The 25,242-nt window shown below is 37.3% G+C and overlaps 1 protein-coding gene across 2 annotated transcripts in view; it reads left to right on the top strand.

Annotated features, from left to right (window-relative positions):
* The window catches only part of LOC106078738 (immunoglobulin superfamily DCC subclass member 3-like), a 244,982-nt gene that overhangs the window by 172,188 nt on the left and 47,552 nt on the right, over positions 1-25,242 (top strand). Inside the window, exons 4-5 of one of the 2 annotated variants that reach the window (XM_056043564.1) lie at positions 8,979-9,192; positions 11,470-11,505. In XM_056043564.1, coding sequence (XP_055899539.1) covers positions 8,979-9,192; positions 11,470-11,505 — 250 coding nt within the window. Of the gene's footprint in view, positions 1-8,978; positions 9,193-11,466; positions 11,506-25,242 lie in introns of both variants that reach the window. The other variant, XM_056043556.1, reaches the window with a different exon arrangement.

The raw sequence follows: 25,242 nt of genomic DNA, 5'->3' as shown, positions 1-25,242 counted from the left end.
CTAGAGGTAGTCCCCTGGGAGCTCGAGTGTTTGTAATGTCGGACAGGGCGCCTTAAGAAGTGTTTGTAATGTCGGACAGGGCGCCTTAAGAAGTGTTTGTAATGTCGGACAGGGCGCCTTAAGAAGTGTTTGTAATGTCGGACAGGGCGCCTTAAGAAGTGTTTGTAATGTTGGACAGGGCGCCTTAAGAAGTGTTTGTAATGTCGGACAGGGCGCCTTAAGAAGTGTTTGTAATGTCGGACAGGGCGCCTTAAGAAGTGTTTGTAATGTCGGACAGGGCGCCTTAAGAAGTGTTTGTAATGTCGGACAGGGCGCCTTAAGAAGTGTTTGTAATGTCGGACAGGGCGCCTTAAGAAGTGTTTGTAATGTCGGACAGGGCGTCTTAAGAAGTGTTTGTAATGTCGGACAGGGCGCCTTAAGAAGTGTTTGTAATGTCGGACAGGGCGCCTTAAGAAGTGTTTGTAATGTCGGACAGGGCGCCTTAAGAAGTGTTTGTAATGTCGGACAGGGCGCCTTAAGAAGTGTTTGTAATGTCGGACAGGGCGTCTTAAGAAGTGTTTGTAATGTCGGACAGGGCGCCTTAAGAAGTGTTTGTAATGTCGGACAGGGCGCCTTAAGAAGTGTTTGTAATGTCGGACAGGGCGCCTTAAGAAGTGTTTGTAATGTCGGACAGGGCGCCTTAAGAAGTGTTTGTAATGTCGGACAGGGCGCCTTAAGAAGTGTTTGTAATGTCGGACAGGGCGCCTTAAGAAGTGTTTGTAATGTCGGACAGGGCGCCTTAAGAAGTGTTTGTAATGTCGGACAGGGCGCCTTAAGAAGAAAAACAACAGATATAATGAGTTGCTTAGTAATAAGAGAGTAGTCTATGTTTTTAAAAGCTTAAAATAATATGGAAAGACAAAGGCTTAGCCCTCGGCACCAAAATTAGAATGATGCTCTCCATGGTCATGGCCACATTTTTATATGCTTGTGAGTCTTAGACGCTGACTGCAGAACTAGAGAGGAGGATCTTAGCAATGGAATTGAGATGCTACAGAAGGATCCTAGGCATTACTTTTAAAGACCGCATCACAAACCAAGAGATTAGAGACATTATAGCCATATTACAAGGTCGTCGGGGCTCGCAAAGTCCTTCCTTCATACCAAAATAAAGAAGGAGAGGCAGACAGAAAAAGCGATGGGAAGACATAAAAGAATGGACGGGACTTCTGTTAAAAGAAGGTATAACTAAGGCAAAAGATAGAGAGGAATGGAGAATTCTTGCATGGTGCCCCAACGGTCCAACAGACTTAGGGTTAGGTAAAGGTCAAGGTAAATAAAAGAGTAGTCAATGAGAATTCGGGACAGAAACAGGTAAATTTCTGCTTTACAATGAATGAAGTACAGAAACTTATTTTTTTTTGGGGGGGGGGGGAGGGGGGATGTGTAATATTTGTGGCTTTTAATTTCATTTACACTTGCAATAAATATCACTCTACCCCCCCCCCCCCCGCCTCCACCCAGTAACAGTGAAAGCAAGTCGACAAAGTGTTTGTGGTATCGGCATGCTGTGACTGCAGACTTGGTCAAGGTGTGACGAAGAGCTCACTGTTGGGCACACATTCAATTCTGAAAGAACATTCCAAATATGTCAAACGAAGACACAACAAAAATATGCTGAGCTCATCTTTTTATTGAAGCAGCCTACTGACTCCCGGAGAGCTAGACTGACTCCCAGAGAGATAGACTGACTCCCGGAGAGCTAGACTGACTCCCAGAGAGATAGACTGACTCCTGGAGAGATAGACTGACTCCCAGAGAGATAGACTGACTCCCGGAGAGCTAGACTGACTCCCAGAGAGATAGACTGACTCCTGGAGAGATAGACTGACTCCCAGAGAGATAGACTGACTCCCGGAGAGCTAGACTGACTCCCAGAGAGATAGACTGACTCCTGGAGAGATAGACTGACTCCCGGAGAGATAGACTGACTCCTGGAGAGATAGACTGACTCCTGGAGAGATAGACTGACTCCCGGAGAGATAGACTGACTCCTGGAGAGATAGACTGACTCCTGGAGAGCTAGACTGACTCCCAGAGAGATAGACTGACTCCCAGAGAGATAGACTGACTCCCAGAGAGATAGACTGACTCCTGGAGAGATAGACTGACTCCCAGAGAGCTAGACTGACTCCCAGAGAGATAGACTGACTCCCGGAGAGCTAGACTGACTCCCAGAGAGATAGACTGACTCCTGGAGAGCTAGACTGACTCCCAGAGAGATAGACTGACTCCTGGAGAGCTAGACTGACTCCCGGAGAGCTAGACTGACTCCCGGAGAGCTAGACTGACTCCCAGAGAGCTAGACTGACTCCCGGAGAGCTAGACTGACTCCCGGAGAGCTAGACTGACTCCCAGAGAGCTAGACTGACTCCCAGAGAGATAGACTGATTCCTGGAGAGCTAGACTGTTTCCCAGAGAACTAGAGTGACTCCCAGAGAGCTAGATTAAAATAACTAATGATCTCTTAATGTGTAAATTGATTTATAATTAAAGATTGTTAGACTTGATTGTCTAATGGATAAAGTCTCGATGTAAGATTCGGTACAACAATGTGTACTTGTATTATATTCATTCATAATAAAAACAAAAACATTGGAGTCGTAAAAAAAACAAATCGAACAACAAAAAGGTTGTAAGCAAAACGCATTTATGCGGTTTACTAGAGGCTTTTCCTCAAGAGGGTCGAGTCATAGGCCGCCTCTTAGTTAATGTGAAACACAAACTTTCTTTGTAATCTTGTTTTGAAATTTATTTTCATAAATGGACTAATGAACGCTAATTCATACACCCAGACGCACAAAGAACAAACAAAAACAACGAGAACACACATTTCCAGGTACATGCAAGGTAAACGTTTCATTAACGCAGTCTTATGTAATTCTTACATCGTGAAGCTCTGACCATGACCTTGTGTAAGACGTGATCCTAGAAACAGATTCAATCCCAAAGATCACACTGATCTCTACAAACACTACATGTAATACACATACACATTTGGACACCTCCCTGGAGTCAATTAGCACCACTCGGTGAAGACATGTTTTAGTGTGGGGTAGCATGTCATAGAAACGTCTTTAAGAACATGAAGCCAGGTGAACGTTAAACTCATGATGGACTATAAATCTATAATTGTATTTCATTCGATGCTGATTCTAGACGCTACATGACCTTTTCGACTCCCTATTGATCTATCAGATACAAAGAAACGAAATTCCATTGAATGTTCTCAAAAGGCGAGTGTAAATAGTAATGAATAATATTTTTAGTATATATATCTATATAAGAGCATACATTTAAGTCTTTTAAAGTAAATTTAGTTTTACAGTTTGATTTGAAACACAAAAGATGTTGATTACTAGATTTTCATCTTTAGAAAACAAAAGGTGAAATGTTGTTTATAAAAGAGAAAAACTGTCAAATGTTACTTACCGATGAGCAATGTTGATAGTTGTTTGTGCGTCTTGTTAATAAGTATGCTCTAGAATGTCAAATTATTTGATTTAGAAGGAGACAGTGAACATTGAATGAACAATATGTGACGTACTCAGTTGAACAATATGTGACGTACTCAGTTGAACAATATGTGACGTACTCAGTTGAACAACATGTGACGTACTCAGTTGAACAACATGTGACGTACTCAGTTGAACAACATGTGACGTACTCAGTTGAACAACATGTGACGTACTCAGTTGAACAACATGTGACGTACTCAGTTGAACAGCCTGTGACGTACTCAGTTGAACAACATGTGACGTACTCAGTTGAACAACATGTGACGTACTCAGTTGAACAACATGTGACGTACTCAGTTGAACAATATGTGACGTACTCAGTTGAACAACATGTGACGTACTCAGTTGAACAACATGTGACGTACTCAGTTGAACAACATGTGACGTACTCAGTTGAACAACATGTGACGTACTCAGTTGAACAACCTGTGACGTACTCAGTTGAACAACCTGTGATGTACTCAGTTGAACAACCTGTGATGTACTCAGTTAAACAATCTGTGATGTACTCAGTTAAACAACCTGTGATGTACTCAGTTGAACAATCACGTTTATTTGACGACAGAAAGAACGATAGGTTTCAGAGGTCCATTGAATTCATTGGTCGATTTTTATTTCACTGGTCAAGTGATTTTATTGGTCGATAGATTTCATTTATCAGTTGATCAGTTTATTATTATTATATCAGTCTATATTATTTTCCTGGCCAATTGTTTTTCACGTGATTTCATTGGATCAATCGATTTCATTTTGTTTCAAATGATTTCCAAATGATATTTTGTGTCGCATGATTCCAATGGACACTTGATTTGCAATTTTTCAATGGTTATTTTATTTACAGATTCATTGAATAATTTTCATTGGTCAGTTCACTACAGAGATTCATTGAATTGTGTTCATTGGTCTGTTAACTTCATTATTTTAGTTGATTTTATTGGTCAACTGAAATGAAGTTTAAATGCTATTTAATACAGTCAATGTGTAAATAAAAGCAACACAATATAAAATGCCTTAGAAATGAATCTGGTAAATGGCTATCAGAATAGGAACTTTAAAGAGTCTGGTAAATGGCTTTCTCAGTAGGAACTTTAAAGAGTCTGGTAAATGGCTTTCTCAGTAGGAACTTTAAAGAGTCTGGTAAATGGCTTTCTCAATAGGAACCTTAAAGAGCAAACAAAATAGCTAAAAAGAAAAAGGAGACAACTTTCAAGTTATTTCTGAGTTTTAAAACTCTTTCTAATTAGTGCTCAGGAAGAATTCAGAATTCCACTTAAAGATTTCCAGCTGATTAGCTCATTCATGAATGATTTTTTTTTGTTTTCAATAGAAAAGAGTGACGTCTGCTTGCCTTTTCACACCATCAAACACACTGACAAACACACTCACGTACAGACCTCAATGAAGGCATCGAAAGCAAACAATTTTTTTACAATTAATAAATAGATTCCTAGTTATTAGCACCACCTCCTTTTCAACAGGGAAAGCTGCTATTGTTTTTGTGTTGTCTGTCAGACCATTTCTATGTCTGTCTAAAAATTTAAAAGCTAATTGAACATTTTGATTTCACCATCAGATTCTAGCTCCTGTTTTTTGATCTTCTGATCAGAATAATTGTCTCCAAAAGGTTTGCTTTTGACATTCGTTGACATGTAGCACCAAACTGTTTGTTGACAACTAAACCGCCGTAGGCGTATTAGATTTGAAGTTGTCAAACTTGAAATAACTTTTTTGTGAACAAAATTATATGTAACTTTTATTACAATATCAACAAAGTCCACTTAAAATAAAAGGAAATAAATGTAACAGACTTAAGTAATAAAATACAAGGTTACAAAGACAGTTTGTGTGGAAACACAAACTTAAAATCGGCCCCCGAAGTGGTCCACCCAGGCAGGCTTCAATATTTTCTGAAAGAACATCCAAATGAAATTATATCAAAGACAAATGAGAGATAGGAATGGAGATAGAAGGTTTACAGATCTTGTGTAGTGCCCCAATGGTGCTGCAGATCAAAGGATAGGTACAAGTGAATCCAAAGTTAGATGTGAACCTGGCCTAATTGGTTCCCCATTCAGACCTTGTGGTCTATAGGGCAGATGATGTAAGGTTCATCTGTTTTTGTGGCCTACGGTTAACGAGGGTATCATGTAGCCAACACAACGACCAAGCGTCTTTACTTTTCCCCAACTAATGTCAGGTACCCATTAGAGCTGGGTAGACTCAGAGGCGCCCAAGGATTCCGAAGTTGAAAATCCCAGTCTTCACCAGGATTCGAACCCAGACCCTCGGTTCGGAAGATAAGCGCTTTACCGAGCCTCATCTGATCTTTACTTTATGTAATTGTTTTGAAAATGTTATATTTTTTTTTTTTTTTTTTTTTACATTTGTGGTATGTATTTAAAAACAATTGGGGAGTGGGGAGCTAATGACGTCATCTGTAATGGTTGCTGTTTGTGACCATCCTGGCATGGGTTTGTATCTGGCCGTCCAGATCCATCACGTCCTGCCTGAGTTTGTCATTCAGATCTCGAATCATGTCAGTGTGTGAAGTTTGCGATGCCCTTCTTTCTATAAATATAGGGGAAGTAACACCCTGTTTCACTAACGTCGATTGTCTTGGTGACTTCCTGTCATTATTGTAAATATTGTCTTCAATGTATTCCACAGGCCTGGGAGCCGGGCGTACCACGTGGTCTGGTAACCGATCTAATTTTTAAAATCAGTTAATGGGACCCTCGGTTCGGAAGCTAAGCGCTTTACCGAGCCTCTCCTGGTGTTTACGTAATGTAATTGTTTTGAAATTTTTTATTTTTTTTTTAAAGGAAACCTCAGAATTTGCGCTATTCAGTTTTAGCTTTATCATCATAAGAATCCTTGGGCTTTAGGCCTCTTTTCTTTGCCTCTTTTTGGGCTTTATGTGCCTCTTTTGTGGGCTTTTTTTTAATATGTTTTTATTTGTAAGTTCTCATAATTCACAAGTATTAAATCATAAACAATTGAAAAGTGATTAACCTAATAATTGTTTTGAAAATGCTTTGTCTATTATTCGAATTTCTACAGCATGACGCATGAAAAGTAGAATAAGAAAATGGAGTTTATAAGATTACTATTTGTTTTAAATTAGGTCTAACGTAAAATGCATACTAATTAGCTTTTTCTCTTTAAAAAACTGCTTGCATAACTGATTTTAAAAATTAGATTTTTCGCTTTCAGGAAAAAAAAAAGTAGCCGTTGCATCAGAATTTTGAATGGTCTAAAATATTGTGATGTCGGATTTTCAATATCTTTTCTAGTTTACGAGATCTAAACGGGACGGACGGACAGACGGACAGACATTTCGCACAAAACTAATAGCGTCTTTTCCCCTTTCGGGGGCCGCTAAAAATGAGAATTTGAACAAATCTAGCTTAATACGGAAACACGTCTTTTCATTCTGGCGTTCTGGAGTCGTCTGTCCTACCTAGTCTACTGACGACACTGCTGCTTTTCTTGCATTATTTACAACCGATCGCTAACCCCTTCCCACCGTCACCACAGAAACACACACATACACACAATAACAAGGTTAATTTAAGGTTGCTATTATAAAAACAATAAACCTCGGGAAAATAGAAGTCATGTCCAGAAGTCACCCAATAAAACCTACTCAGCTCCAAAGATCACCGTAAATGGACAGCCGCTTAACGTGGTAGACCACTTCACATATCTAGGTAGTATAGTATCAAATGACGCCTTACTTTCAAGGGAAGCTGATAACCGTCTGGCCAGGGCTAGTAGAGCTTTTGGACGCCTTCAGGCGAGAGTTTGGCGGAATGAATCGCTCCACCTACCTACAAAAAAACAATGTCTACCAAGCGGTGGTCCTCTCAACCCTTATATATGGCTCTGAGACATGGACACTATACATAAAGCAACTAAGACTACTTGAGCGCTTCCACCAAAGATGCTTGCGCTCCATCATGGACATACGGTGGCAAGACCGAACTACAAAACCACGATGTCCTTGTTAAAGCCGGTATGAACAGTGAGCTGAAAGGTTGTCAACGTAACAGAGGTGCACAACGGAAATGCTTTAAAGACCAGCTTAGGCGCCTACTTGCCTTAGCTGACATAGAGGAGAGCACCTGGTTGCATGCAGCCTCAGAACGAGACAGCTGGAGGTCACTCACAAAGGCCGCGGGATGCACATATGAGACCAAAGCGAAAATCCGCTGCCGAGGACAGACGCAGATGGCGAAAAGAAAATCTAAATCGACCACCGGCTGACAATGGTTATGCTTGCCCTGGATGTGGCAGAATATGTAGGTAACAGCTGGGGCTGCGTAGCCACGGGAAATACTGCATTTCTCACTAATCTTAGGACTTGAAGACAAGCCTTATTATTATTATTATTATTATTATTATTATAAAAACAATTCCATTTAGACTACATCCAAGTATTTTTTTTTATAAATTATTCCTTGGTGTACTTTACGAGAAAGAAGTCTAGATCAAGCTAGGGAAATCTTTGATTCTAGTAAACGAGTGAAGATGTTGTTGAATATTTATTATTTAAAATACTTTATAACGTTGCTCTAGTCTCTTTCATACAAACAACAAAGTGCTTGGAAAGGAATGTACTTTGCTCACTGTTGCATTGAAATCTATTTCGTGATGTACACGTTCAGGTCGCAAGAGAAGTGTAAACAGGAAGTGTATTTATACATTGCATTTATACATTGGCTTCGCGTAGCTTCGAGTTTCTGCATAGAAGAGTGCATATGTTGTGGTGTTAATTAGAAATGAGATTTTAACAATTTTATTTCCGCTACGAAAACTTTGGATTTAAAAAAAGAATATTTTTATAGAAGAGACGAGCCGTTAGAAATAAGCAAATTACGTCTCTGCGTTTCAAGTTTCATTAAAATTTGTGTGTGCGTGTGTGTGTGTGTGAATCTATTATTGAAGTGTAATTGTTTGAAGTGGATTGTTGCATGATCTATAGACAGAGTGGGATCAATCGTTGTAAGATTTCTACTTATAGGGTGAAACTATTTTATTACGTAAAGACGAATTCCGTTATTTATCTTCTAAACAAAGATCTACTACATACGACTGAATATTGAGAAATATTGAGATGTAGTATTTCAAAATATAAAGAAGCATTCATTACACATTCTCATTTTAAGAGAATGCCTTTTAGTAAATATACTTGTACCTACAGTATGTTTCTATTTGTTTCTGCAGACTCATCTTACGGGAGGGGGGACACACCATCACATTACCCAGGGGTACCGTGGAGACAAGCAATGGCGACCGCCTCTAGTCCCACTCATCTTAGAAGGGCACCCTCAATAAGACAGACTTTGCTTTGAAATGTTAAAGTACTAAAAAATATTGAACCAGGTTCTCCTAATTCTAAATGTACCTAATGTGTTTCAGGTCACGTGGATCAAGTTATCTGAAGATACGCCTCTGACTGTCGGTAAAGAAACATTTCAAAACACGAATCGTATCTTTATTGAACACGAAGATAACTCTCCCTACTGGAACCTGGTCATCTCTCAGGTCCAGCTGAATGACTCAGGAGTGTACGAGTGTCAGATCAGCTCTCAGTACAGGCACTTGAGGCTTCACGTGTTACTCACAGTTGTAGGTAGGTTGTACTGTAAACATTAGCAGTTAGGGTGTTCTTTAAAAATATACATAGAATTAATACTTATGGGTTGGAAGGGCGTTTAAAAAACTTGCACATTATTTTCAAACATTAACTCTCGATTTTTTAACAATTTAAAAAAAAAATATTCCTAAATAAAACTCCCAAATGTAACAATTAAGACACATGACATTGTTATTTATAGTCGCACAGCAATAGAACCGACACAGAAGTCGTGGCTAAATTATTCTTATTGTGCTGTGCTCGTGACATGGAGAAACTTTCGATTCAACTAAAAATAACAGTTCAAATAAAAATTAAGAATAAAGTAAAATAAATATTGGAAAAAAACAACTGAAGTGACTCTTGTAGCAAGATGCGTCTAAAAAAATGAATAGTATCACATCGTCTAATAGATAACACTTTTCTCTTTTAACCCGAGGGATTCGAGTTTGAATCTTGTAAAGACTGAGATTTTTGTTTTCCTATGTTCTCACTCTGAGACACTGAGGATTTCATAATAATCCAAATGTTCTCTCGATAGGACACGATTTCAAGCAGATACACAGTGCTAGAAACAAAGGCACATTCCTCGTCCCATATGCTAGGACAAATTTGTACAAATACTTCTTCTTCCCTAGTGCTATTAGAGCATGGAATGGGTTGCCTGAGCTAGCAAGGAAAACCAGTGACTTGGCAGAATTTAGGTCATTTGTTAATATGCATGACTAAATGCATGACGCGTAGGACGTAATCATCTTCTTTTTTGAAGTAACGTCTGAATTATATAATTAAGATAAGCGCTAGAAACCAAGTGCTAGAAACAAAATGCTAGATACAAAGTGCTAGATACAAAGTGCTAGAAACAAAAAGCTAGAAACAAAATGCTAGAAACAAAGTGCTAGAAACAAAGTACTAGAAACAAAGTGCTAAAAACAAAGTGCTAGAAACAAAATGCTAGAAACAAAGAGCTAAAATCAAAGTGCTAGAAACAAAGTACTAGAAATAAAATGCTAGAAGCAAAGTGCTAGAAACAAAGCGCTAGAAACAAAGTGCTAGAAACAAAATGCTAGAAGCAAAGTACTAGAAACAAAGTGCTAGAAACAAAGTACTAGAAACAAAATGCTAGTAACAAAGTGCTAGAAAAAATGTTCTAGAAACAAAGTGCTAGTAACAAAGTGCTAGAAACAAAGTGCTAGAAACAAAGTACTAGAAACAAAGTGCTAGAAACAAAGTACTAGAATCAAAATTCTAGAAACAAAGTGATAGAAACAATGTACTAGAAACAAAATTTTAAAAACAAAGTGCTAGTAACAATGTTCTAGAAACAAAGTTCTAGAAACAAAGTGCTAGAAACAAAGTACTAGATACAAAGTTCTAGAAACAAAGTGCTAGAAACAATGTTCTAGAGACAAAGTACTAGAAACAAAATGCTAGTAACAAAGTGCTAGAAAAAATGTTCTAGAAACAAAGTGCTAGTAACAAAGTGCTAGAAACAAAGTGCTAGAAACAAAGTACTAGAAACAAAGTGCTAGAAACAAAGTACTAGAAATAAAATGCTAGAAGCAAAGTGCTAGAAACAAAGCGCTAGAAACAAAGTGCTAGAAACAAAATACTAGAAGCAAAGTACTAGAAACAAAGTGCTAGAAACAAAGTACTAGAAACAAAATGCTAGTAACAAAGTGCTAGAAAAAATGTTCTTGAAACAAAGTGCTAGAAACAAAGTGCTAGAAACAAAGTACTAGAAACAAAGTGCTAGAAACAAAGTACTAGAATCAAAATTCTAGAAACAAAGTGATAGAAACAATGTACTAGAAAACAAAATTTAAAAAACAAAGTGCTAGTAACAATGTTCTAGAAACAAAGTGCTAGAAACAAAGTGCTAGAAACAAAGTACTAGATACAAAGTTCTAGAAACAAAGTGCTAGAAACAATGTTCTAGAAACAAAGTACTAGAAACAAAATTTTAGAAACAAAGTTCTAGAAACAAAATGCTAGTAACAAAGTGCTAGAAACAAAGTACTAGAAACAAAGTTCTAGAAACAAAGTACTAGAAACAAAGTACTAGAAACAAAGTTCTAGAAACAAAGTACTAGAAACAAAGTACTAGAAACAAAGTTCTAGAAACAAAGTACTAGAAACAAAATGCTAGTAACAAAGTGCTAGAAACAAAGTACTAGATACAAAGTACTAGAATTTATTATTTTTTTTACTGTCTTGTATTTATATTTTTGTAAGTTTTTTTCTGTAAGTATATTTTTGTTACATTTCCAGCAGCACCAGCTACAACGACAACCCCTGCAGTCGAAAATTGTAAGTACAAATTATGTTTCTAGATTGATATCTGTCTATAGGCTATATCTTAAATATAACATTCAATACACTACATATCAAAATGTCAATATTGCCATGAAATCTAACTATTGTTATAGTCTATAAATATAGCTATACTAAGTTTACTCTCTAAACTCTAATATCGCTAAAGAGAATTTAACATAAAACCTCTTGCTTAAATCGCCATGCTTAACACAAATGTTAATATCTTCATGTGTACACATTCAGTCGAACTCCCTTATCTGACGTCATTTCCACTCAGACACTTAACTGCACTACACCAGTAGCAATCGCCATACTCTTTAAACATCGCCATAATCTCTAAGCATCGACATGACCTCTAAACATCGCCATAATCTCTAAGCATCCACATGACCTCTAAACATCTCCATAATCTCTAAGCATCGACATGACCTCTAATCATCGCCATAATCTCTTAAAATCGCCATAACCTCTAAACATCGCCAAACTCTTCGAAACAAAACTCTTTGTCTAAGTCTAAAAAAAAAAAATATCAAAACATTTTTCTGACTGCCTAAAAACAAGAAGACCATACTAGGGTTAAGAGTTCACACGTTGAGAACCAAAATAATAGGAGATATTAATAAGAATAAAACAAATTGAAAAGCTATCACTCTTGTTCAAAAGAAATATGTTGGTCTTTATTTGTGATTAAAGGGTCAGGTGAAAGGACGATATTTCTTTCCATGTACTCAAGTCATAGACAACTGAAAAAAATTGTATTTTGTTATATTGTTATCAATTTTTTTTTTTATGTTGAAAATGAAATGCAGCACTATATTTCTATTTCTAAATTCGGGTTATGTCTATACATCATGGTCATCTAAAGAGACGACAGCTGAGTAGGTTTGGACATATTGTAAGACATGACTCACTGTCAAAAGTCAAGGTACAGTGGAGGGAGCACGAAGAGAAGGTCGTCCAGAGAAAGGTTGGCTGCACATCATAAACGAATGGACCGGCCTCTCTCTTGATAGCCTGCTAAGAGCAGCTGCTGACCAGGAAAAGTAGAGAGATTTGGTTACGCGAAGTATCACAGTTCCCCTATGAAGAAAATCAAGGGACAGATGAGATGATAAATATTACAATTATTTATCTGCCCAATAAAGCAGGTTTTTTTTTATAGTGGGGGGGGGGGAGAGACAGGCATAAACTCAGACATTAAGAAGGACCCCAAACTAGTGGCGTAACAACCATAGCGCTACGATGGTACATTGTGCCCGGGTCCACGAACAGCAGCGGCCCAAATGTCCTCTTTTAAGAAAACAAAGGGAAAAAAACTATGCTGACTGCGACAAGTTCAATGTTTGAAATTCTTACATAATACTACAAACATTACTTTTCATTTATTGTTCTTCAATAGTATTTCTAGTACCTATCTATCTATCTATCTATATCTCTGTATCTATATATACGTCTTTCTTCAGTAACGAAAGGATAATGGATTACCTATATGGGTATGAGATGAATGCCTTGACATTATCTACCGTCGGAACTATATCGCCCATACAGCAGCTGATGTGTCCATGGAAACGGCCGATACAGTTTGGGGTAACACTGAGTGCTGCAAGCTGCCTAAAGATGGCCGGCTCATGATTTTTTTTTCACATGGTCGTCTCCCCTTTTGTTGTGTTTGGGTATAGCTTCAAAGCTGCCGAGGTTTGATTTTAGAGTTTTCTTTCCTAGGTAGGTAACCAGCCGAGGCTAGCAACCAGACCAGGCGTCCTAGACTGCCTCAAAACTGACCTCCTGACACCGCAACCTGTAAGCAGTTTAGACCAATAGCTAGTTTTCCTTGTCACGTGTCTGACGTGTTGAGGCCTTCTTGAACGAATGGTCTCATTGAAGAGCCCCTCCTGCCCCTGCCCCTCCTGCCCCTGCCCCTCCTGCCCCTCCTGCCCCTCCTGCCCCTGCCCCTCCTGCCCCTCCTGCCCAAAGCTTATTGGTACTCTCTGTTGCCCCTTCTCCTGTTAATGATAACAGTCGCACAGGGCCCAGTATCAATCCAAGTACACTTGACTATTCACATGGATAAATCGAAATAATAACAAACGTAACATACATGTATCACCTAGACAACGTTAGCCCTTAGTTTGTTGAACCGCTGGGGCACCACACAAGATCTGTTGACCGTCTTTCTTCATTCTTCTCTGTCTTTTGCATTGGATAGAATTTCATTTCATGACTGGCCTGTCCATTCTTCAATGTTGTCTTCTCATCACTTTCTCTGCGTCTTCTTCTTTTTCCTGGTCAGCCAAACACATAGACAGTGTGTACTACTTGATAATGTTTTGTTTATTTGTTTATTATTTTATTAATATTCCGGTATGTATTATCTCTTTTATGACTCGTCAGTAAAATTTGATCCGTTGTTTGATGTTGTCAATCTTCACACTTATCACTTTTATGTACCGGTTGAATAATGGAATCATTAATATCGGTGGGTATGTGACCGACTAATTAAAACGCTGTGAGGCTGGAATATTTAAACTCAAATGAATAAACAATTACCCCAATATAAATTGGAGTTAAATAGTATCAGCTATTGGTAACTCTCTAAACCATAAATAGGCATAAACCCCCGAATAAAAAAATAATTCCACCTAAATCTTTAATTCGCAACACAGTAGTAGTTCTAAAATCTAAATGGTGCGTATCACAAAACTTACCAACTTTGGGTGATTTTGGGGAATATTGGCTTATTCAAAGTATTTAGAAAGTCTTCATCAGTGGAAACAGTTCTCATTAATGACTTCCTAGTGTATACGATAGACAAAGAATTGTATTCACATAGGTGCTTCAAAGGTTTTTTTGTCTCCTGTGAAATGGATGTAGAACAGACTGAGCAAGGGCACTGCCGGAAGTCTTCAGAACTTTTGTTGTCCTAAGCCCGTGAGGACAATTTATACACGTTTCTACGCCCAAAACGGATGCGCCGTGAACCGCTTGGCTTCCGAACCAGGGGTCCCGGGTTTGAATCCTGGTGAGGACCGGGATTTTCAATTTCGGGATCTTTGGGCGCCCCTGAGTCCACCCAGCTTTAATGGGTACCTGACATTAGTTGGGGAAAGTAAAGGCGGTAGGTCGTTGTGCTGGCCACATGACGCCCTCGTTAACCGTAGGCCACAGAAACAGATGACCTTTACATCATCTGCTCTATAGACCACAAGGGGAACATTACTGTCTAAGCCCAAAACACCCATTCAAAATATTGAACTATTCAGCTGCAGACAACTCTGTACATACATTTCAAAACCTTTACGTTTCATGTGACTTCATCTCCAGCGTCCCTAAAGAATATCTACTTCAATGGGCTGCTGCTTTGTTCTTTGCCACAGTTCCTCATTCGAGATCTTGTCTGGCCAGCGGATCATGTAAATCTTCCTGAGGCAGGTATTGATGAATACATGGATTTTTATCATGGTGGTGATGGTGGTTTTCCATATGGTCATTACAATATATAAATATTGAAATGAGAAAATGAATAAAAAAGTTGTTTGTTTATTGATTACTATGAAACGCCAGATACTCTTTAATAACTTTTATAAAGTTGGTTAAGCTTGAAGCCTACAGATAACGTCACACTATCTCGTAAGACATCGTCATTTGACTGTAAGGAAACAATTGCACAAGGTAGGCGGCCGACTTCTAATTGGAATACTTTTTTTTAAAACATTAAATTCCTGAACTTGGGCTTACGGATATTTGTAGTGTCTACACCAATGCATCAATGGGAGACAGTCTCATGAACTTTGAGCTCTTTTATATATTTTTGGACATCTTTGTTAGACACATTTGATCGATTGTATTTTCTTAAAGAGAGAGAGAGAGAAAGAGAGAAATACAAATACAAAGAGATATACACTTAATGTTTGAACATGACAAGTGTCTGACAAACCTGCTATTACCTTCCAAAGAAGTCGTTCGGTAAGATACGTACTGAATGGAGATCTGGAGATTACAACGTGAAAATGAAAGTCTTCCTGTTATTTTACGCAACTAAATTGCTTGTTTCATCCTCAACTAAATTGCTTGTTTCATCCTCAACTAAATTGCTTGTTTCAGTCTCAACTAAATTGCTTGTTCCAAGCGCTAAAAAAATCATTATTCCCCCTCTTCTCATAGCCGATTATCATAAATTACTCGTCCATTCCCTGTTTATGTTATTTAAATCTTCCTTGCCACTCCCTCTCGCTTCTGGACCCCCCAAAAAGATGTAAATTAATGTCCGTGGTCTGTGTAGGGAAAAGTTTAAAGTTATGTATCTATCTTTTTACGTATTTATATATTTTATGAGCCTGTATCAGTTCATTTCTCCGTCGACATGTCACCGCAATTTATCACCCAAACTAGGTCACGGAAACTGCAGTGGGCAGGGGTAAATGAGAGAAAGAGAGAGACAAGGACACAGAGAGAGAGAGAGAGAGAGAGAGACAAGGACACGGAGAGAGAGAGAGAGACAAGGACACGGAGAGAGAGAAAGAGAGAGAGAGAGGGGGTTGGGAGATGAATATTTAAAGCTCTGAGCTCGGAATGATCCAAGAATCAGTTCGAGCCTGTGATTACTAATGTGAATCACTTGCCTGCATATCAGGAAATAAACTGAGCGCACGGTCTGACAAGTTCGGTGCGCATGGCAGAAGTGCGAGCTAGAACGTATCAAGAGCTTCGAATAAATCTGAAGCTGTCCGGCGAACGTCACGCTGTAAACAAGATAAGAGTCTATGTTGACTCTATTTCTGACGCTATCAACGTCATGTACAGCTCTGGTGACGTTGACGTGTGGAGATAACATGTAGTTTGGTACAACAACTAAACTGTTTCTACTACACTGTGACGAATAGACGCAACTCCATATTTGAACTACTATCTTCTATGTTAATTAAGGTTAACATAAATCAAGAATAAACAATAAATTAAGGCTTTGACATTTCAGTATGATGTCGTTTTCGTTAAGGACAACAGTCAGACAATGGACAATAGAAGAATAGAACTCTCCATAACTCTTGTAGCACTTAGATCACTGTACACCTCGTTTAATGCCCCACACTGTTTCAAAATCCAGTGTATTCCTAAAGTCTATAATGCTTCCTATTGCTGAAGTTTACAAAACAAAGTAAGAAAATGTTTACAATCTTTAAATAAAAAAAAATCTGATATTAAGCGTATTTGTATCAATTACTTGAATCAGCCATGCAATTAAATTAGTAATAGATCTAAAACAGCGGTCCTGAACCTTTTATGCTCGGCGACCCTTTTACAATCCCCCACTCTGCCGCGACCCCCCTACCCACACACACACATACAGCAATAGAAGAATAGACAATAACAGTCCATATTTTCGATGGTCTTAGGCGACCACTGGCAAATCGTCAATCGACCCCTAAGGGGGTCGCGACACACAGGTTGAGAACCCCTGATCTACAATAACAATAAAAAGTATTTATAAAATTATTAAAAAAACCAGAGGGAACGACCTGAATTCCAACTCATAGCTCAAGCCTTCTCAACCCAACACGGTAATCATTCTGCTAGTGGAGAGCTTATGAACTTGGAAGACTGTATAGTTATCTATTGTTTCTATAGTCTCGTCTATTTTTCAGGTTTGTGTTCACTAAGACTCAGACAACGACCTATAAAGGGGACTAATTCAGCTTATATCACCACCTCAGTCAATTACAATTTTTTCCCTTTGTTCGGAATACCAAACAAAATAATTTATTACCAATAGTTAATTAACTAATCGTTTGTTTGTTTTTATTGATTCTTAAGATGTCATGTAAAAGGAATAATTGTGCTAAATTTCAGCTAAATCCGAGATTGGGTGCCGAAGAAATCATTTGTACTCACTTTTTACCAGACAGACCGAAAGTGTTGATATAAGCTTTGTAAAGACCATCTGTTCACTGGACATTTGTCACTCACTTTTTACCAGACAGACCGAAAGTGTTGATATAAGCTTTGTAAAGACCATCTGTTCACTGGACATTTGTCACTCACTTTTTACCAGACAGACCGAAAGTGTTGATATAAGCTTTGTAAAGACCATCTGTTCACTGGACATTTGTACTCACTTTTTACCAGACAGACCGAAAGTGTTGATATAAGCTTTGTAAAGACCATCTGTTCACTGGACATTTGTCACTCACTTTTTACCAGACAGACCGAAAGTGTTGATATAAGCTTTGTAAAGACCATCTGTTCACTGGACATTTGTCACTCACTTTTTACCAGACAGACCGAAAGTGTTGATATAAGCTTTGTAAAGACCATCTGTTCACTGGACATTTGTCACTCACTTTTTACCAGACAGACCGAAAGTGTTGATATAAGCTTTGTAAAGACCATCTGTTCACTGGACATTTGTCACTCACTTTTTACCAGACAGACCGAAAGTGTTGATATAAGCTTTGTAAAGACCATCTGTTCACTGGACATTTGTCACTCACTTTTTACCAGACAGACCGAAAGTGTTGATATAAGCTTTGTAAAGACCATCTGTTCACTGGACATTTGTCACTCACTTTTTACCAGACAGACCGAAAGTGTTGATATAAGCTTTGTAAAGACCATCTGTTCACTGGACATTTGTCACTCACTTTTTACCAGACAGACCGAAAGTGTTGATATAAGCTTTGTAAAGACCATCTGTTCACTGGACATTTGTCACTCACATAAAAACAGTCATTGGTTTCATTCTATGATTACAAAGTCGTATCATGGTTTAGGAACAATAGTGCTGGGCAGGACTCAGTCAGCAAATACATCAAATATATATTCGTTAAGGCTTGAACATTTTATTTAAACTAAAGATTATTAAAAAAAACGGAACAAAACTTTTATATACAATTTCTAAGGAAATTAAAAAAAAGTAAATACTAAACAAGAAAAAAAATCATTTTGAAATATGAAGAACACTTGTTGGGAAGTCTAATAATCTAGATTACAACGAAGCTTTCGTAGATTCTAATTTATGTTTCAGGAAATGAATATTGCATTCTCTTGAAAACTTTGGAGTGAAAAAGAAATGAAACAAGATATCAATAAAAGATCGCAATTTCAAACTTGAGACTTTAATCATGTCTCTCTATGGAAGGTGAAAGATGAAAACAAAGCTACTTTTTACAAAACTTATATCAACTCACTCTGCTTGTTTGTCTGTCGGTCTGGTAAAAAATGTGTACACGATATTTCTCCCACACCCTAGCTCGGATCAAGCTGAAATTTCGCACAATTATTTTTTTGCATGAAAACACAAGAATCAATGAAAAAAAAAACAACAAAAAAACAAAAAAACAATGAGTTAATTAACTATTGGTAATTAATTATTTTGTTTTGTATTTCGTACAAGGGAAAGAAAGTTTACTTAACTGATAAGTTGGTATAAGTTGAATTAGTCCCTTTTATTGTTTTTAGAATGAAGAGTTTGAAAATACTCTATATAACTATATAGCTAAATAAGTATAAAACTTTGTTCAAAGGTTGCTCCCAGGCACAGTGGTTACGTATTAGCTTGAAGCGGCCGAATTCAGGTCACTCACTTTTTTTTAATAAATACATTTAAAAACGATCACCCAGATAGCTTCTTCGTTCTCTCCCCTACCCTTTTCCAACAGGTCCAGGCAGGTGATAGGATCAGAGCGTATTGAGAAAGCTGAAAGCATGAAATTGCGCTAAACAGAAACTATTGGTAAAAATATTTCTGATTGCCCAGATTTATTATCGTTTGTCTAGATATATTACAAATTTAGACTGATCCAAACTAATTAATTCAATTACACTAAATATAAGTTTTGTTTTTTAAAAGTCTTCTTTATGTATTAGCTTGTTCTATCAATAAATATATATACAGTAGAGCAAACTCTCAAAACCTTTATGCTCGCTATAGATGTACTTTTCAAGATTTCAACCTTTATGCTCGCTATAGATGTACTTTTCAAGATTTCAACCTTTATGCTTGCTATAGATGTACTTTTCAAGATTTCAAACCTTTATGCTCGCTATAGATGTACTTTTCAAGATTTCAACCTTTATGCTCGCTATAGATGTACTTTTCAAGATTTCAACCTTTATGCTCGCTATAGATGTACTTTTCAAGATTTCAACCTTTATGCTCGCTATAGATGTACTTTTCAAGATTTCAACCTTTATGCTCGCTATAGATGTACTTTTCAAGATTTCAACCTTTATGCTCGCTATAGATGTACTTTTCAAGATTTCAAACCTTTATGCTCGCTATAGATGTACTTTTCAAGATTTCAAACCTTTATGCTCGCTATAGATGTACTTTTCAAGATTTCAACCTTTATGCTCGCTATAGATGTACTTTTCAGGATTTCAGGCCTTTATGCTCGCTATAGATGTACTTTTCAAGATTTCAACCTTTATGCTCGCTATAGATGTACTTTTCAAGATTTCAAACCTTTATGCTCGCTATAGATGTACTTTTCAAGATTTCAACCTTTATGCTCGCTATAGATGTACTTTTCAAGATTTCAACCTTTATGCTCGCTATAGATGTACTTTTCAAGATTTCAACCTTTATGCTCGCTATAGATGTACTTTTCAAGATTTCAACCTTTATGCTCGCTATAGATGTACTTTTCAAGATTTCAAACCTTTATGCTCGCTATAGATGTACTTTTCAAGATTTCAAACCTTTATGCTCGCTATAGATGTACTTTTCAAGATTTCAACCTTTATGCTTGCTATAGATGTACTTTTCAAGATTTTAGGCCTTTATGCTCGCTATAGATGTTCTTTTCAAGATTTCAACCTTTATGCTCGCTATAGATGTACTTTTCAAGATTTCAAACCTTTATGCTCACTATAGATGTACTTTTCAAGATTTCAACCTTTATGCTCGCTATAGATGTACTTTTCAAGATTTCAACCTTTATGCTCGCTATAGATGTACTTTTCAAGATTTCAACCTTTATGCTCGCTATAGATGTACTTTTCAAGATTTCAAACCTTTATGCTCGCTATAGATGTACTTTTCAAGATTTCAACCTTTATGCTCGCTATAGATGTACTTTTCAAGATTTCAACCTTTATGCTCGCTATAGATGTACTTTTCAAGATTTCAAACCTTTATGCTCGCTATAGATGTACTTTTCAAGATTTCAACCTTTATGCTCGATATAGATGTACTTTTCAAGATTTCAACCTTTATGCTCGCTATAGATGTACTTTTCAAGATTTCAACCTTTATGCTCGCTATAGATGTACTTTTCAAGATTTCAAACCTTTATGCTCGCTATAGATGTACTTTTCAAGATTTCAACCTTTATGCTCGCTATAGATGTACTTTTCAAGATTTCAGGCCTTTATGCTCGCTATAGCTGTACTTTTCAAGATTTCAAACCTTTATGCTCGCTATAGATGTACTTTTCAAGATTTCAAACCTTTATGCTCGCTATAGATGTACTTTTCAAGATTTCAACCTTTTATGCTTGCTATAGATGTACTTTTCAAGATTTCAACCTTTATGCTCGCTATAGATGTACTTTTCAAGATTTCAACCTTTATGCTCGCTATAGATGTACTTTTCAAGATTTCAACCTTTATGCTCGCTATAGATGTACTTTTCAAGATTTCAGGCCTTTATGCTCGCTATAGATGTACTTTTCAAGATTTCAGGCCTTTATGCTCGCTATAGATGTACTTTTCAAGATTTCAGGCCTTTATGCTCGCTATAGATGTACTTTTCAAGATTTCAGGCCTTTATGCTCGCTATAGATGTACTTTTCAAGATTTCAGGCCTTTATGCTCGCTATAGATGTACTTTTCAAGATTTCAGGCCTTTATGCTCGCTATAGATGTACTTTTCAAGATTTCAACCTTTATGCTCGCTATAGATGTACTTTTCAAGATTTCAACCTTTATGCTCGCTATAGATGTACTTTTCAAGATTTCAGGCCTTTATGCTCGCTATAGATGTACTTTTCAAGATTTCAGGCCTTTATGCTCGCTATAGATGTACTTTTCAAGATTTCAGGCCTTTATGCTCGCTATAGATGTACTTTTCAAGATTTCAGGCCTTTATGCTTGCTATAGATGTACTTTTCAAGATTTCAGGCCTTTATGCTCGCTATAGATGTACTTTTCAAGATTTCAGGCCTTTATGCTCGCTATAGATGTACTTTTCAAAATTTCAGGCCTTTATGCTCGCTATAGATGTACTTTTCAAGATTTCAGGCCTTTATGCTCGCTATAGATGTACTTTTCAAGATTTCAGGCCTTTATGCTCGCTATAGATGTACTTTTCAAGATTTCAGGCCTTTATGCTCGCTATAGATGTACTTTTCAAGATTTCAGGCCTTTATGCTCGCTATAGATGTACTTTTCAAGATTTCAGGCCTTTATGCTCGCTATAGATGTACTTTTCAAAATTTCAGGCCTTTATGCTCGCTATAGATGTACTTTTCAAGATTTCAGGCCTTTATGCTCGCTATAGATGTACTTTTCAAGATTTCAAACCTTTATGCTCGCTATAGATGTACTTTTCAAGATTTCAAACCTTTATGCTCGCTATAGATGTACTTTTCAAGATTTCAGGCCTTTATGCTAGCTATGGACCTATTTTTTAAGACTCATAACCTTCATGCTCATCATTATCATCATCAAACTTCATTTGAGAAAGGGCTTGAGAGGCTCAAATCCTCTCTTGCAAAAGCCTTGGACAGAAACCCTGCTGTCTTGCGTAGTGCATAAATGTCGCCATACAGGTTGAGAATTTTGGGTTTCCCAGACCTGTCGAGACTGAGATCAGCAAGTCTGGGACAGTCAAACAGAATATGAGGCACGGTTTCCTCTTCTTCCCCGTAGCGGCGGCACCGTGAATCAAAATTTTGCCATAGCCGCGAGAAATATGAGCCAACAGGACAATGACCTGTCCCGCACTGTGCTATAATAGCTTGCTCAGGCCTGGACAGCCTCCACCACAGGGAAGTGCGGTCATGACGCCTCATGCGCTCCTAGACTCCACGGGCTTTTTGGGACTTATCCCAGCACTCAAACCACTTTTCCATTTCTGTTTTTTTAATTATAGCCAGGGCTTGATGAAAGCTTAAAGCCTGTTCAGTGGGTGGAAATTTGCAACCTTCATGCTAGCTATGGACCTATTTTTCAAAACTCATAACCTTTATGCTAGCTATGGACCTATTTTTCAAGACTCATAACCTTTATGCTAGCTATGGACCTATTTTTCAAGACTCATAACCTTTATGCTAGCTATGGACCTATTTTTCAAGACTCATAACCTTTATGCTAGCTATGGACCTATTTTTCAAGACTCATAACCTTCATGCTAGCTATGGACCTATTTTTCAAGACTCATAACCTTTATGCTAGCTATGGACCTATTTTTCAAGACTTATAACCTTCATGCTAGCTATTGTTCTATTTTTGAGGCCCCTTAACGCTCGGTATGGATCTAATTATCAAGACTCATAACCTTTATGCTAGCTATAGATCTACTTTTCAAGATTTAAGACCTTAATGCTTGCTATGGATCTACTTAAGACTTAAAACCTTTATGCCAGCTATTGATTTTTTTCCAAGACTTAAGTCTTTTGTCCTTTATGCTAGTCTTAGATCTACCTATCAAGACTCGTGGCATTTATGTTAGTTATATATCTACTAATCTATGAAGTAAATACCAGCTAATTAGGGAAAAAATATATCTGCTTAAATTACTTAGATGTGTAGCCTGAAAAGATTCCTCTCATTCTGCCGGTTCTACAAATTCTTCCATTCATATTACTTCTACCAACACCGCACAGCCCTTAAGCCAATTATATCTAGTTTATCCACCATTGACTTCAACACCTGCTGATTACCAGGTTTCACACACAGCAAAAGAAAACACAAATTACCTGCACGGCAAAATAATCAGCGAAAGTCTTCGACGTTTAAAGTGTGGCCATTACTTTTATTTTTTGGTGTGCCAGGTTGCTCTTTCTTTTTCCCTCGTCTCATAATGTATAAATATTAGTTTTTAATCTGTAGCTGGTTCTGCTGCATTGAGCTCATGGGTCGTTATACATTATTTGTACATTCCTATCTAGCCAATAAAGCTTTTTTACCTGTATTTATGATCTACCATATTCAGTGGCGTAGCAAGTATGGCGCAAAGGGGTACATTACAGCCGGGCCTATGACTAATAGGGTCCCACAGCGAGCATTAAAGTTAGTCGTTTGTATTGGTTGTCATTACACTTTAGGACTTTATTACTTGGAAAGTCTATTGGAAAATGTAATGATACTTACAGAATGACTCGATTTGTTTTGTCACACCCAAGCTTGTAATTTCCTTGAAGAAAGAAGCCAACCTACAGCTGCATTTATACACCACTGGTCTTATAATAATATGGTAACGTTAGTATAATGTGGGTCGTGGTGGCTGAATGGTAAAGCGCATGGCTTCCGAATCAGAGGGTCACGAATTCGAATCTCAATGAAAACCTGGATTTCTAGGACGCTCCTGTGTCTACCCAACTCTAATAGGTACCTAACGATAGTTGGGAAAAGTAAAGGCGATTGGTCATTGTGCTGGCAACATGACACCCTTGTTAACCGTCGGCCTTTGAAACAGATGACATTGACATCATGTAAGAAGATATAACAAAAATGACTTGAGTCATAGAAACAGATGACATTGGCATCATGTAAAAAGATATAACATTAAAATGACTTGAGTCATAGAAACAGATGACATTGACATCATGTAAGAAGATGTAACATTAAAATGACTTAACATTGTTTGTATCTCCTATTAATTACATGGAGACAAGAAAATGTAACAGGCTGTTGGTCTGTTGCGGTCTGTCAGTAGACTGGGGGTTACATTCATTAAATCATCACTTCTTACATAGAACTTACATCAACATTAAAATGTTCTACTTTAACAGAGAAATATGTATCGAGAAATACAAAATAGTATATGTACAAATATTAAAGAAATAAAGAAACTAGTAAAATGTTCATTTTCAAAAATAGTTTTTGTTCAGCTAATGGGAAATGAATCTCATGAGACTTTAATGTAGCTTTAAAATGTTTAAATGTGAAAATTTTTAAAGTGGTATTTCAAAACACACACACACATATATATATATATATATATAATATATATATATATATATATATATATATATATATATATACTTATTTATTTATACAGGGCTTTTTTGTGACCGTACGCACCGTACGGTGCACCGGCACCGTTTCACAAAAAATACTACTATACTTCAATTTCAACCTATATGGTATTGTTTTCAAAGATTTAAAAGTTAGGTAATCTACAACAGAATACCGGCACCATTTTTTTTAAAAACAAATAAGCACTGTATATACATGGCACGATTTATCTCCCATTTTCTATTACAAAAATAAAACCAGTTACCTCAAATTAATTAACTAAATGTTTTTTTTTATTGATTCTTATGTTATCATGAACACTAAAAAATTGTGCTAAGTTTCAACTCGATCCAAGAAAGGGACTGGGAGATATAATATCTCCAATATTTGTACCAGACAGACAGTGACTCGTTACAAGCTTTGTAATGGCAGAGTATATATGGATCGATGTAACGTTAGTTTCCTCAAAAGTACCATACGTACTAATTGAAAACAACTATTACGCTTTTAAAATCTTGCTGAACCAACAAAAGTAATCGATAAAGTCAATTTCAA

The sequence above is a fragment of the Biomphalaria glabrata genome, chromosome 1, assembly GCF_947242115.1.
Source record: "Biomphalaria glabrata chromosome 1, xgBioGlab47.1, whole genome shotgun sequence".
NCBI lineage: Eukaryota > Metazoa > Mollusca > Gastropoda > Planorbidae > Biomphalaria > Biomphalaria glabrata.
This window is presented reverse-complemented; position numbering and strand designations above follow the sequence as displayed.